General features: G+C 39.3%; 1 protein-coding gene across 1 annotated transcript; it reads left to right on the plus strand.

Annotated features, from left to right (window-relative positions):
- The first annotated feature begins 6,021 nt into the window (after positions 1-6,021).
- SELENOP (selenoprotein P) lies at positions 6,022-13,647 on the plus strand. The gene is given in 5 exon segments (XM_063320414.1): positions 6,022-6,180; positions 7,614-7,817; positions 9,570-9,782; positions 10,848-10,965; positions 11,829-13,647. Coding segments are annotated over 4 exon segments (1,176 nt in total). The 5' UTR covers positions 6,022-6,180; positions 7,614-7,626; the 3' UTR covers positions 12,483-13,647.
- The last annotated feature ends 8 nt before the right edge of the window (positions 13,648-13,655 follow it).

The following is a 13,655-nucleotide window of genomic DNA, read 5'->3' on the forward strand; positions in this document are numbered from 1 at the left end:
CGTCACTCTTTATTCTGGAATGCTACAATAATTCTACTACTCTGATTTTGACTTTTGCCTCAACCAGCCAAAATGTAGGAGGCCAAAGCTGTAGAAAAAATAGGAAAACTGTCAAGGTAGGTCTAATATGTTTGTCAGATATAATGGTCTGCTATCCTTGCCGGCCCACTGTCAACCTAATACAGAAATAATATTCTGTACTCAAAATTTTACTTTGCTTTCATCGTTACCTTCAAGAACTGCACCTGTGGAAAATAAAATGCAGGACTGTAATATCAGAAGATTGGGGACTTCTGTTATATGTATTTAATCCAAAACACACAAAAAGAAATGTATGTTAATAATTATCATTTTCAGCAAAAATGTGAACTCTTCAGGAGAACAGGAAATACTTGGAGGTAGTAATGGCCTGTCTCTTTTTTTTTCACCAGTTAGTATGGATTTATGATAGCTACATAATATACTGTAGTATTAAGGCTGTTCCAGTATATTCAATCAGTAAGCATTTGGCACTTCCAGAAGGTGTGCAGTTATCAGCTGACTATAGGCATTCCCATTGCATTCTGAGGGTGGGTTGCAGATACCAAGTAGCTATACAACTGCTACTGCAGCTGCTCAACGTTTGACAAAGTACTGTCTGCTGAAGGCACAACTTGTAAACCAGCATAGCTTTGTTAACGGAAATCAAACCTAGGCAGGGGCTGAATGCTAGTCGCTATTGCTAACGCTAAATAATGGAGACAGCAACAGGAAAGGTGTTACAGTAAGATAGCTGCTGTAAGTCCTCCTTGCATATCAAATGATGTTTCCTGGTATAAATCAGACAAAGATCTGACCCTTCCAGTCTTCTATCAGCATTCAAAAAGCAGGAGGCCGTCAGTCTGTTCAGGGTTTGATTGTTGCAAGCGTATGTATCAGCACAGCTCTCCCTCTGCTTCTGTACAGAACACATTTAATAAACAGTTCAGTTCTTCCACCAGTCCTCAGAAGGTCAGTATTGCTTTACAATATTTATCTACAGAGACCACTCCACTTACATTTTGAGTTCATTATGGTATGAGGAGGCCCTTTTTTTGTGAAAATAGTTTTTACTCACGATGGCGATCAATCTCAGCTTCCTGTGTGCTGCAGCAGCAAAGCATATTTTGTTAAGTGAAAACTTTCACTTAGACCAATCTACTTTTGTATTTCACCTGCAAATTGTTTAAGCACTTCACAACAATCTGCTACTTAAGAGTGCTTTGACACTGAAATGGCAGCTGCTTCTGAATTTCCAAGATGGACAGAACAGTAAAAGATGGTTGATTTTGACAGTTACACCTTCGTTACTGGTGTTGGGGACACATTCACACACTCTTGCCCTAAGAAAGGCACACAAGATTTTTTTCACAGTTCAGCATTTCAGGACTATGCTGTCTGAAAGGAAGTATCATCGACAATCAACCTTCGATATCATGTATTCAGAGCCAGGGGTATTTTAGTTTGTCAGACTCCATTTCACGTAAAACAATCTCCATCTTTCTCAGCTGTCCGAACCTGTCCCTAAGCTCTCATAACATCTCTTGCAGACCACAATGAGAGTACAGCATCCACTGCTGCACTCTCAGGAAAATAAAGCAACATAGAACCACAAAAAGAAATTTAACCAAGAATATGTCATCCATTTTTTAATCACAATTCAACAGTTCTTGATATAGAACTTCTTCATACAGATCCCTTTTATTCGTTAGCTGGACCCAGTTTTCACTTCAGTTTTCATGTATTTTACAGCAGATAAGCAAAGAACAGACTTGAACTTCCTGTTAGGTTCACTGTATAGTGTCACCGAATCCCATCTACTGTGCTGTCATAATTTCCATTCCCTGGCTAGGGTTCAGTCCAGTGAACTATGCTTGGGTGACCTGTTATAAATCATTAACAAGAACTTGCTGGTGTATCTGGTGAGAAGCCTTTAAAGTCACCTGGAATGAACTGCTGTGGATTTAGCTGATGAATCATCTTCTTTCGCATCTCCTAAGGAGAGTTATTGGGTATAAAGACTCTAATGGCAATTGTATGCGTTGCTGATGATAATTCTGAAGGCATGATTACCGTTACACCCTCCTGAAGACCTGATCTGTTAATGGACAGAGAACTGTCTGAACACAGAAAAATCAAAGGTTTTGTTTATCTTTCTCTGTATTCATTGGTCCAGATCCTTAATCACTTGAGTTATGCATTGACTCAATGCACCATGCTGGAGAGCCTAAAACTGCCTGCTGAATTCCTGGTGCAACTGCGTCATTCCTGTAGAAAGGGGGATCACTGATCACTGTGTGGGATATGAGATCCATATAGATCTGTACAGATACTCTGCTTTGGGCATTGCATAATTACATTTGCTTCTTCTTGATTTACCATCCCCAACACCAGGAGCCTGAGCAGAGTCACACCAAACTGACGGGATTTTCACTTTGCTCTGTAGATCACAGGACTGGCAAGTATTACTAAATACACTGAAAAAAAATAATACAAAAGATGTCGTACAGCTGTGATCTTCTTAACCACCTCTTGGGTATGGTCAAGTTTCCCTCAAATGGTAAGAGGGCCACTGGTTTTAGGCCCACTGAGGTGACACGGGGAACTTGCTGGCTGATAGAATCATTGCAGGATAAATGCAGAAAGTAAACAGCGCCAATAAGGAACTCAGAATACATGTCGGCATTGAGCAACTAGGGTCAGTTTGCATTTGTAATCTGTGCAATGACTATGACTTAGGACATGTCTGGTAAAAAAGATTTTCCTTGCTAATTACAGTGTGCTACAGATAGGTTCAAGTAGAGAAAGATACTTCATTATTATAATGGCATTTCCAAACAGAAAACCAAAACATTTTTCTACTAGATCAGAGCTCCTTTAAGTCTCATTTTGTTTTTAAGTATACAATTGCATGTATCAGCTATTCCTTTGTTCACTGACACAATCTCCAGGCCTAAATCAGAGGATGTCAGCTTTTGTTGCTTCCTTTGAGTTCTGAGAAGTATGCGTTTAGTTATCTTACGCTGCTCTGGATCTCATATGAGAGGAGCACGAGACCAATATTTCACCACTACCCTTCTTTGTGGAGTGACTTTAGCTAATGAAGTTCTGGTTCTAATTATTTTGCTGAATTTTACTTTACTTTAATGTCTCTTCTTTGCCTTCACTTCAATTACCCTTTATTGACAGCATTTAACCAAGAGTTTAAGGCCTCATAAACAAATGAAAATTTGTTTATGTAAGCATTAAGTAAGCCTCAACAGCCTGTTTTTGTTGCAATTTATTCCACCATAGAGTATGAGTAACTCCAGGGAGCTGACACAGTTGCACTGTTATAAAATCAGAAGACGTGAGAAGAATGATCTGTCAGTGGACTTTGAATTCCCTGTTTGTGACATCCTTCAGTTACAAGAGCAAAACAGACACTGAAGTCCCAAGGTCTCATGACAGATTTCGTGCTGGATTCATGTTCCGCCTCCGTCCTTTCATTATTTGCACATCTTGCAAATCACTACAGCAGACTTTACCGGAATACAACTACTGACAGCCTCATAATCCCATGTCCATTTGAGATTTTTTAAAAGAAATGTATATGCTACCAACCTCGATAACAGAAATAACAATCATCAGTTAATTTCCAAAGACACTGGTATTTCTGTCCTGTGGTGCTTTGAAAAGTTTGAAACATGTCAAAAAAGGGAATAGTTTATGTTCAATAAGAAGGGAAGGGGGCTGTTATCGCTACCAGGACCATTATTCCCCACAAGTGAGACAGAAAGTGAGCAGGAACAGGATGATAATTATAAAAATTATTGTTTGAAACTGAAGACCTGTCCAAATTGGAGTTCACAACTGCCTCCTGCAGTGAGATTGGAACATGGTCAACAACTAAGAAAATACTTGCATTGGAAAGCAAAATTAGGTTTTAAGACAATTATTTCTTCAGAAGCTATGGACAAAGGGCTACAGGAGCCTACAGATTCAAGGGGGATTAATATAAAAAATGTAATGGTTGAACTCTTAGACTGTAAATTTAACATTTATTCTACTGTTTGTAAAAAAAATGTGGAAGTGAATTTATTTCCACTCAGAAAGAGTAATGCTTCAGGCTGGAGTTTAAACGTATCTAGGGTTATATGTTTCTAAAATGACTGAATTACGTCTACCTAAACCCACAGCCAACATTATAATATTCCCTACCCCTCCCTTTAGACAGAGGAGCCTTTTTCCTCAATAAATCTTGAGGCAGAACAATGATGTCAGGTAAGGTGAATGTTACACAGCAAGATACTCGGTGTTTATCACTATGAATGTAGTTAAGCTCTCCTTAATATTACAAAGGTTATAATAAACATAATTAATATAATAACAAATAATATAATAAATAGTATTTGTTGGCACAGGGATAACTGCTAACAACAGCTGCTTCTCATCTCTCTCTAAGGGAAGTGAGGGTCTGCAGGTGTTTCCCCATACTATATGGGAGGAAATACTAACTTTTCAGTAGTGACGACTGTACATCTCCATCCTCAATGTGCTTTCCATAGCAAGGTTTTACAAGTTAGCTGCATCAGCTCGGTTTACTCTTTCTGGACCTTTTGTTCTCCAGTACTTGTGAACTGCCTCTTCTCAGCAGCACCCACTGGTATTGCATATCACATACAGGCTCAGTGCTTGTTAATCAAGCCTGGTGCACACCCCTTGCTACAAAGCCGAAAAAGAAATGGGAATGAAATATTGGTCTTCATTTGATAGTATCTCCACCTGCGTTGCAATAATTGGCAAGAGACGAACTGTCAGTCACTACTGAGCTGCGTGTTATTCCTACTAATAGATCTGTACCTGCTTCATTTCTTTGTGGCTGCCTCAGTGCTCATCTAGGAATTGACAGACATGATGCATACCAAATACTTTCTGCCAACCTTGCAGAGCTTTATTAGTGCTGGAAAATCAACACTCTGTCCTGAGGCAGGAGGCCCAGCAAATAATCTATCATTTGGAATAGTAAAGGACATCATCACAGTTATGAGGGCTTGGTCCCAACCCAGCAAAGAATACAAGGATGTGTTTCCCTAACAATACGAGGAATGTGAGCACATTCCACCTTGTAAGAAAAATCTTTGTCCTTCTTTCCACTGACTTGAGCACAGGGCTTCTACGGGATAAGCTCCAAGGCTGGCAGTTCCGTTTCTGAGACCCAACCAGAAGTTCACCTATGCAGGAGAGAGTCCGAGGCCATAGAACTAACCAATATAAATCCCACCACCTTAAACTCTGAGGGCAGACCAAGTTTTTAGACAGTTATTTCTCTATAAACACAGGTAGTAGCTTGTACAAGGAAATCAAACTCAAGCAAACTGCAGTCAAAATATGCTGTTCATGAACAATTCTCTCACTAAGGAAAGAGAGTAAGGAAACAGTCTAACCTGAATGTCCACAGGTCCCTCAGTGATGGTGGTGTTAAGGAAACATAACAGAGTAATATGGAGAGTTTGGTGGCTTTTGGCAGTTGTTGGAGCTTCGTGGCTTTCATGTAGCTGCACTGATTTAAATGGCTGACGGTCTGGGCTCTAACCTTCAGAAAGTGATAAACTGGCTGGTCCTACAGAAATAAGTTTTAAAGCCGCGTGATGTAATCAAGGGCAGCTGGGCAAAAGCAGCGCTGTACTGCACATGCCCTCAGACAGGGTACACCATTCTCCAAGGCAAATATCAGATAAAGCATATGAGACAAAAACCTGCTAGCTCAGCGTTTTTATAAATCGAGAAGTACCTTCCCCCTCTCACTGTGGTTACCACTGTGTTCAGAAAATAATGACTCTTTGGCCCACCCCCTCCTCTGACTGTACCACTGTCTCCAGCTGACTGGGGTGACTGACAAACTGCATAAGCTGGTATTCAAAGTCATTATATTAAAAATACCTTGCCATTCTGCACGTTTAAACGGTTTCCACTCGGAATTAGTTAATGGAGAAAAATTTTGGCTACTTTTGCTAAAGGGGTTTGCTTTGCTTGCAAGGTCGTTCAGAATAAGCTCCCTGAACTTTGAACCATATCTGCAAAGTGAGATAAACAAGAGCTGTATAAATACCACAGCCTGTTTCCCCACAGTGCTTTCTTCTGCAGCGGAGCAAAGCGGAGGAGCAGGGCGGGGAGGAAGGGGTAAGTGTGCTGGGTCTGCTGTGAAAGAGCTTCATGACTTAAGGTTTGGCAGAGCGTCCGCGTATTTCTTCAGCTGAAAAGGCTGACTGTGGAAATTTCCGCTGGGAAGCCAACGAGAAAGTTGAAATGTGAAGAGAAGTGTAATTCAGAACACAGCTCTCGCCTCGCTCGCCGGGCAAGACAGCTGTTGCTGGGCGCTGCGTGCCAGGGCTGCAGGCGGCTGTGAAGGTGCAGAGGGATCTCAAGATGTCATAGGAGTTTCACGTGTTTATAATGGATATAAAGGCGGGCAGCTTTCCAGATGTCTGGAAAGAGGAAAAGAAATGGCCATGTTGATATCTGTTGGGCCACAGTTTAATCTCCAAAGCACTGCGTCTAAAATGCTTTTGGTAGAACTGCAGGAAGACGGATTTTGCAAATGATGTTGGCTTTGCAGCAGCTGGCTCTCATTTTAAAAGATCAGTTATTAAAACGTTTTATTTTTTTTTACAATATTACAGGATCGATGAAATGCATGCTATTTATCAGAACTTAAGTGTTTCCAAAACATTCAGTGTTCACTGCCAGACTTTAATGCGAGGGGTGAAATTATACAATTCCATAACCTAGGACATGTTGGGGAGCAGTTTTATAGTATCATGTATTTCTTCATACTGAGTGCTTTCTGAACGTATTAACCCAAAATAATTATGTTAATGGATGCAAAGGTAAAGATAGTTACAGAATTTCTAACATGCTTTGATTTTCATAGACATTAAATGGACTAAGTGTGGGATTTTGTAAGATCTGAGGAATGCTGAAACTCAGTTTTCATTTCCTGTTTTTGCAAAACTGTTTATAATGCCTGAATTCTTAAGCGATTTTTTTAATGGGATCCACATACTATGGACTGACTTGTAAAAATCTTTAAGTCTTTTATTAAATTTCCGCCAGATTCTGTAATACTTGCTGTGTACCAAAATACACTGTTGGTGCAAGTACTTCTAAGTCAGTGGAATTATGCCGGAATCTGGAGTGAACTGCTCTAGATTCTTACTGGTGTAAACTGGCTCAGCACAACTGATTTCAAAATACAAGAAATGAGGCCACTTTAAAATCACTGAAGTGTTAAAAACAGTCAAGAAGAAACTACAAAGAGGAATGAACAACGTGTTCTGATTAGTAGCACTAAAAGAAAATCCAGTTACTCTGAATGCTTACTTTTCATCTGTTTAGATGCAACAAAAAAATACTGCCTGTTTTTTATAGGGGAACTCCACTGCAAGATAAAAGAAATACAATCAAGCAGAAGCAAAGTAGCTTAAATTTATTTTTACTTTTTTTTTTTTTAAACTGAGTGTAGCCAATATCCTGCTGTGTTTTGTTATGGGAATTTCAGAGTCTGAAGTTTGTTCCTGCGTTGTTCTAATTTTGTTTATTTTCTCTCTTTTCAGATAAAGCCCAGCCATGTGGGCAGGGCTGGGGCTCCTTCTGGCTCTCTGTCTCCTCCCAGGAGGAGGGACAGAGATCCAGAACTGCAAGGAGCCCCCAGAATGGCGCATTGGGGAGGAGAACCCGATGCTGAACTCTAGGGGCTCAGTGACGGTGGTGGCTCTCCTCCAAGCCAGCTGATACTTGTGCCTGCTGCAGGCTTCCAGGTAAGTAAGTGTAAACCTCTCTCCCAGTTTTTGTTAAAACGAGTCTAGCCAATTTTTCAATGCCATTTTAATACATGTGCCCAGCTACAGATGCACTCAATGAACTCGAGCTTCCTCAAACGCTGCCATCCCACGTGTGACCTAGTGCCCAGGTTAACTCTCGGCAGGAGTGTTCTGTGCCAGTGGCTCAGATTCATTATCTCTTTAAGTCCTGACTGACAGATTGTCTTCTCCAGATTGTATTTACAAGTGTGGTGAACTTGACATTAATGAACCACAAAACACAGGAAAACCCAACAGAAACAGTTCCTCAAGACCGTGCTTCGGTTAGCAACTGATGATTAATGTAGCAAAGATGCTGAAGCCAGGAAACATCATAATTCTCTGACACAGCTAGAACACCTGAGACAGAGAGATCTGTGATCATTCATTTCTAGTGTAAGATCTGTAGGGGAAAAGGCAAATCAAAGCATGGGCCTTTAACGTGCTTCCCCAGCCCCTGTACAGAGGTCCTAGATATAAAAAAAACATCCAGAAGATAAGGTAAAGACTGGCCTTTCAAAAAATAGATGAGGCATTCAAGGGAATCATCAGTGTTATATTTTCATACAAGACTTGGGACATTGGTGCTCTGGTTTCTAGAACCTAATTCTGTGCAAATAATTAGGCATCATAACAGCAACAGCAGCAAGAAAATAATTTTGGGCTGATCCAAAGAGGAATTATGCAAGCCCTTATCTTGGATTCATTTAGTGATTGTGAAATCATTTTGGTAGTACCGCCTTCAGAGCCTGATTTTAATCACTGTAATAACATCTTAGTTTCCCCCTCGAGGCAGCATAACTTTGTATTATGATAGTCTTTGCACGTTTTTGAAGAACTAGATTTGAAAAAGTGGTGGTAAATCAGATTCTTTATCTATCTCTTGACTTAGTCCATCAAAGCTCCCTCAAAGTCAAAAGTGGGCTTTGTGGTTGACTTTTGAGGTAGTTGGGTTTGATTCTGTACATTTTAGAAAGGTTTTAAAGAATCTTTCAAGCTTTAGACTATTTCCTGACCTGAAAAAAAGAGAGTTTTCTAGAGCAATTCAATAGGAAGGATATAAATGAACAGGAAAAAAACCCCCCACATTGTATATCCAGAAAGCAGCTCTCTGTACTATAGAGCAAATAAAGACTTTTCTGATGGGAGGCCAAAGGGAAGGACTAAGAACTGCCAGGTCATGCACACATTCTATAGCCATCCTTTTGACCCAGTTGCTGTAATATCCCTTTTGTGGCTATTAGAGAAAATAGATACGTCAAGATGAGTGGGAGAACTATCAGCCTTTTACTGCAGATTATTCCTCTTCGTGTTCTATTTACAGTATGCATTCTTTAACCAACTATGTGACCAAAACCTCAGCATTTAAATAAAGATACCAGATAAACTAACTGTGTTAGATCATGTGAAAGAACCAAAATAACACTGAATTCAATCTGAAAACAGTTGTCTGCTGTACTTAGTCCTGCATTTTACTTACAAGGACAGGCATATTAGCTGTTGTAGAGTCTGGTTTGGTGACAGTGTAGTTGATAGCCATGGCAAATGGCAAGAATGTTTTAATAGTGTTGGATTGTTGCCATTAAAACTGGGAGAAAATAATGTTCACTGTAATAAAAGCAAGGTGGAGCATATTAACTTCTGCTGAACATGGCAAATCTTGCGATTGTCAAATGATTTTTGGTCTTGCTTCTTTACATTCTCCACTAGATTGGAGGACCTGCGAGTGAAGTTGGAGAATGAAGGACTGGTCAATATCTCATATGTGGTTGTCAACCATCAGGGACCTTACTCCCAGAGGAAGTTTCACCTACTGAAGGAAAGTGTTTCTGACTATATTACTGTCTACCAGCAAGATGAACAGCAAGTGGATGTCTGGACTACCTTAAATGGAAGCAAAGATGACTTTCTCATCTATGACAGGTCTGTGTTTAGAGGGGAACACAGGAAAACATTTGCATGTATTTAGAGTAATGCTTTGTAAATCTCTGTGTTATTTCATTGACTTGCAAATGAACTGATTATCTCAAAACAAAAACATCGACATCAACTTCTAAGTTGCACTAAGAAAAGCATTTGCATTTACTGGGAAAAGGAAGCTACAAAAGAAAAGCCTGCTTTTGCTTAAGTTTGGGATAAATAGTTTTTTCTTTATACCTACTGTGGATTTAGATTAGTATAACTGAGTGAAGAATTTGATAGCATGGTTCTGGTCTTACACTGTTTTTATTTTTGGACAACTTCGTTACATCGTAGAATCAAAAGAGAAAAGCTATCTGAGTTCTCACGAAAACATTTTGACTGGAGTTGTTGAAAATGTCATGTAGCCATATGTAAAAACTAGTCTTTAGGTGAAAATTAAGACTTTGGAAGAAAACATCTCTTTGATCTTAGGATTCTGGGACATGTATCTTTTGGCAGAACCAGTAATAGCTCTTTAACTGAAATCATGATTTTTCAGCTTTGATTCGATGGAAATTATTCTACAAGTCCTGCTCCTTTGAATGTGCCAGTCACGTAGTCAAGCGCGTACCAGAACACTCGAGTACAGACATGGGGCAAATGGGCACCGTAAGAATCCCCTTGAGTGCGCTAAAGCAGTAAGACAGGTGCCCCGCAATGCGCGCTCCCATCAAACTACATGTTATGTTGCATGAAAACATTCTTCGCAAGGGTGCAACAACCGTGTGGTGGTTTGTACCACTACGCAAACAGCCCTCCTCGTTAGCAAGACAGGTCTGTAATGAGTGTATCTTTGCTAGTCTAAATGCCACCAAACCAGAGGCCTCTGCCACCAGAGTTATTACTACTGACCGGTGCAGTTGAGTGGGCAGATCCTGGTTTTTCCTGTAAAGTCCTTGGACAGAAACACTCTCCATGGGACTGTACAGTGTGGGGGATTGACATGAATAAAATCAGGTGTGATAAGAAGAGATACTTAAGTATACGTTTATGCATATGTGACGGCAAAGTTCTTTCTCTCCTCAGATGTGGCCGTCTAGTGTATCATCTGGGTCTGCCCTATTCCTTCCTGTCGTTCCAGTATGTAGAGGAATCCATCAAGATTGCGTACTGTGAAAAGAAGTGCGGGAACTGCTCGTACACGGTATTTTCTTGTTTCATTCTGTATATACTAGGAAAGCAAACTGGGTTTAACTTAAAAAAAAATATTTCAGTGTGATTAATACAAAAAGTCATCATTTAGGATTTACACAATTCATTTGTCTTGAGAGAAAACTTTTAAACACTTTTGAAAGTGAATTAGATCTAATTTATAATAGACTGGTTATCTGAATTCCTGCCCTTAATAGGAAATCCAAGTAGTTTTCAGAAATCTAAATGCAAGAGGCTATTTCTGTTTCTGGGGTTACATACAGCTAGTAAGCAATTAGCTACTTTAGTTTTTGGGGACAGGTAGGTACTTAAACAAATAGTATTTTTTATCCAAGCTGGTTTGATTTATTGTTTCTTTTAGTTTACATTTAAACACAGTATACAATAGTTACCTTAAAAAGTGATAATACAAGGTGACAAATTATTGTCACCGTTATAAAAGAAGGGTAGTTTTGTTTTACATATAACTAAAGATCAGAACTACTTTAAGGATTATCAAGAAATATACATACATTGTCATGAAATTTCAATGAGAATAGTCATTTTTGATCCCATTGTAGTTTTCCAGCTAAATGTAGGCCTCAGGCAGGTCAGATATGGGATCCTAGAATAAGGATACTTTTTACTGGCAATTATTTTAATTAAAATTCCTAAGTGTAAATTAAGACTCCTGTCTGGTTATCAGTGGTGTTGGAAAACAAGGTTCTTTTTGATACATTCCTATCTTTCTTCAGCAAAGTAGCACAAGTAATTTAAAATGGTGTTTCAGGTTCTGCAAAAATGTTAAGATAGTATGTTACAAGTAGTTTAATTAAATATAATGCTTTATATTTAATGCGCGCTTCTGTTTTACAGGAACCTGATATTGATGATGTATGTGAAAACATCACTAAAAGTGCAGATGAATATCTAGCAGAGATAGAACCCAAACCAACGGGTGAACATTCACATCAGCACAACCAGCGCAGACATAGACACCACCACCACCACCACCACCGCGAGGGCAGTCAGCATTCCAAAAACGAGAACCACCAGGCTCCTTCTGAAACTCAAAGACGTCATTCTCATGGCGGTCGGCGTCATAGAGTTTTTGGTCATAACAGACACGATCAGACAGATAGTCATGAACAGGTAGACGCTGCTCCTCCGGGAGAAAGCATGGAAATTACACAACATAAAAAGCTATGAAAAAAAGGGAAAAACAGCTGTAAAAACCAGTTAACCTGAAACTGGCAGACGGCATCAGACTCTGCTTCTAGTAGCTGATGCTGTCATTGACGACACCTTTTGTTTGAAGAGCTAGGAAATTCTGTCACTTGACAGTGCCGTGGAGCACTTCCAAATTCCTGCAGGTGACATGGCCAGCTGTCAGCAGAGGACATCACTGAATCTTGACAGTGACGTCTGCTCGCTGCTGCCTGACAGTCACCAGCAGCAGGAGCAACTGAGACTAGTGACACCTGACAGTGACAGGAAGAGGCAAGAAACTGAGCCTGAAAAACAAACTAAGCACCTTAAAAATGCAAGGGACTCCTACTACCTAAATTCATAGTTGTGAGAGTGGAAAAATTAACAGATTAAGTGTTTTCATTGCCCCCAATTAAAAATTATACTACAACAGGTGTGTAGAGTTAAAATACTGCAAAGAAACAGCCTTTCAGTGCAGTGCTCTTAGAATTACACAATACCTGTCACATTTCATCAGTGAAAAGCTTCATAATTTAAAGGAATTTAGTTGACCTGTAGTTTGTTTTTCAGTTGCAGTGGGAAGGTGTCTGCATTCTTGATTAATTTGTCTTTCTTGTTTCTCTTCTAACATTCTGCTTGCATTTGTGAGGACAGGAGCATAAACTATGACCTAGGGGCTCCTGTCTGATGTTTTGCAATCAAGAATAGAAGATAACCAAAATAGATATTTTAATCATTTTTATTAAGAAGATGGACTACATTCAGAAGTGGTGGTGTTTGTTTTTTGTTGTTGTTTTTTTTTTCTCTAACCTGGGGATACAAATTATGTACAAGAAAAGCTTATTCCTAAGCAACGCGCGAAAATAACTTTTTATCTGAAATGTAAGATACAAACCGTAACTGCATTATTTTAAAGTATCAGACTAATATGCTTAACTTTTGTCACTTAGATATGGTATCAGGGTCCATTAATAAGTACTTCTACAGCTTGTAAAATCCCACTAAATCAGTAAGATCATGCCTAAAGTGAGAGGCAGCGTTAACAACTCTTCATGCAGAATCAGTATCAAAAGGAGGGAGGGGCAGAACAAATTTAACCTTGGTTTCATGTCTATCTTTGTTTAGAACAGTGCTGAATTTGATAAAACTGTATTGATTAGTACGGTAATATACCACTTAAACTTCTATAACTTCTCTGTCTGTAGTGTAGCATTCCTAACTTTTGATTAACTGAGTTGAAGTAAAAATGTAGTTGTTTGAAGGATTCCTGGATGAAGAAGAGAATATTCAAGAAAGGAAAACTGCTTTGAAAGCATACACCATAATTAATGATGGTCTAATAGGGAAATTTTTACTCCTACAAAACCTGAATCTTTTTATGGTGAATGCTGATTAGCAGGAAAGTAGCCCTGAATATGTACAGGATGCATGCCTTCAGAATATTTGACAAGAGTGTTTTCAATAAAAAGTATTCTCTATTTCTTCATATCTTGT

This window comes from Chroicocephalus ridibundus, chromosome Z (genome assembly GCF_963924245.1).
Source record: "Chroicocephalus ridibundus chromosome Z, bChrRid1.1, whole genome shotgun sequence".
Taxonomy (NCBI): domain Eukaryota; kingdom Metazoa; phylum Chordata; class Aves; order Charadriiformes; family Laridae; genus Chroicocephalus; species Chroicocephalus ridibundus.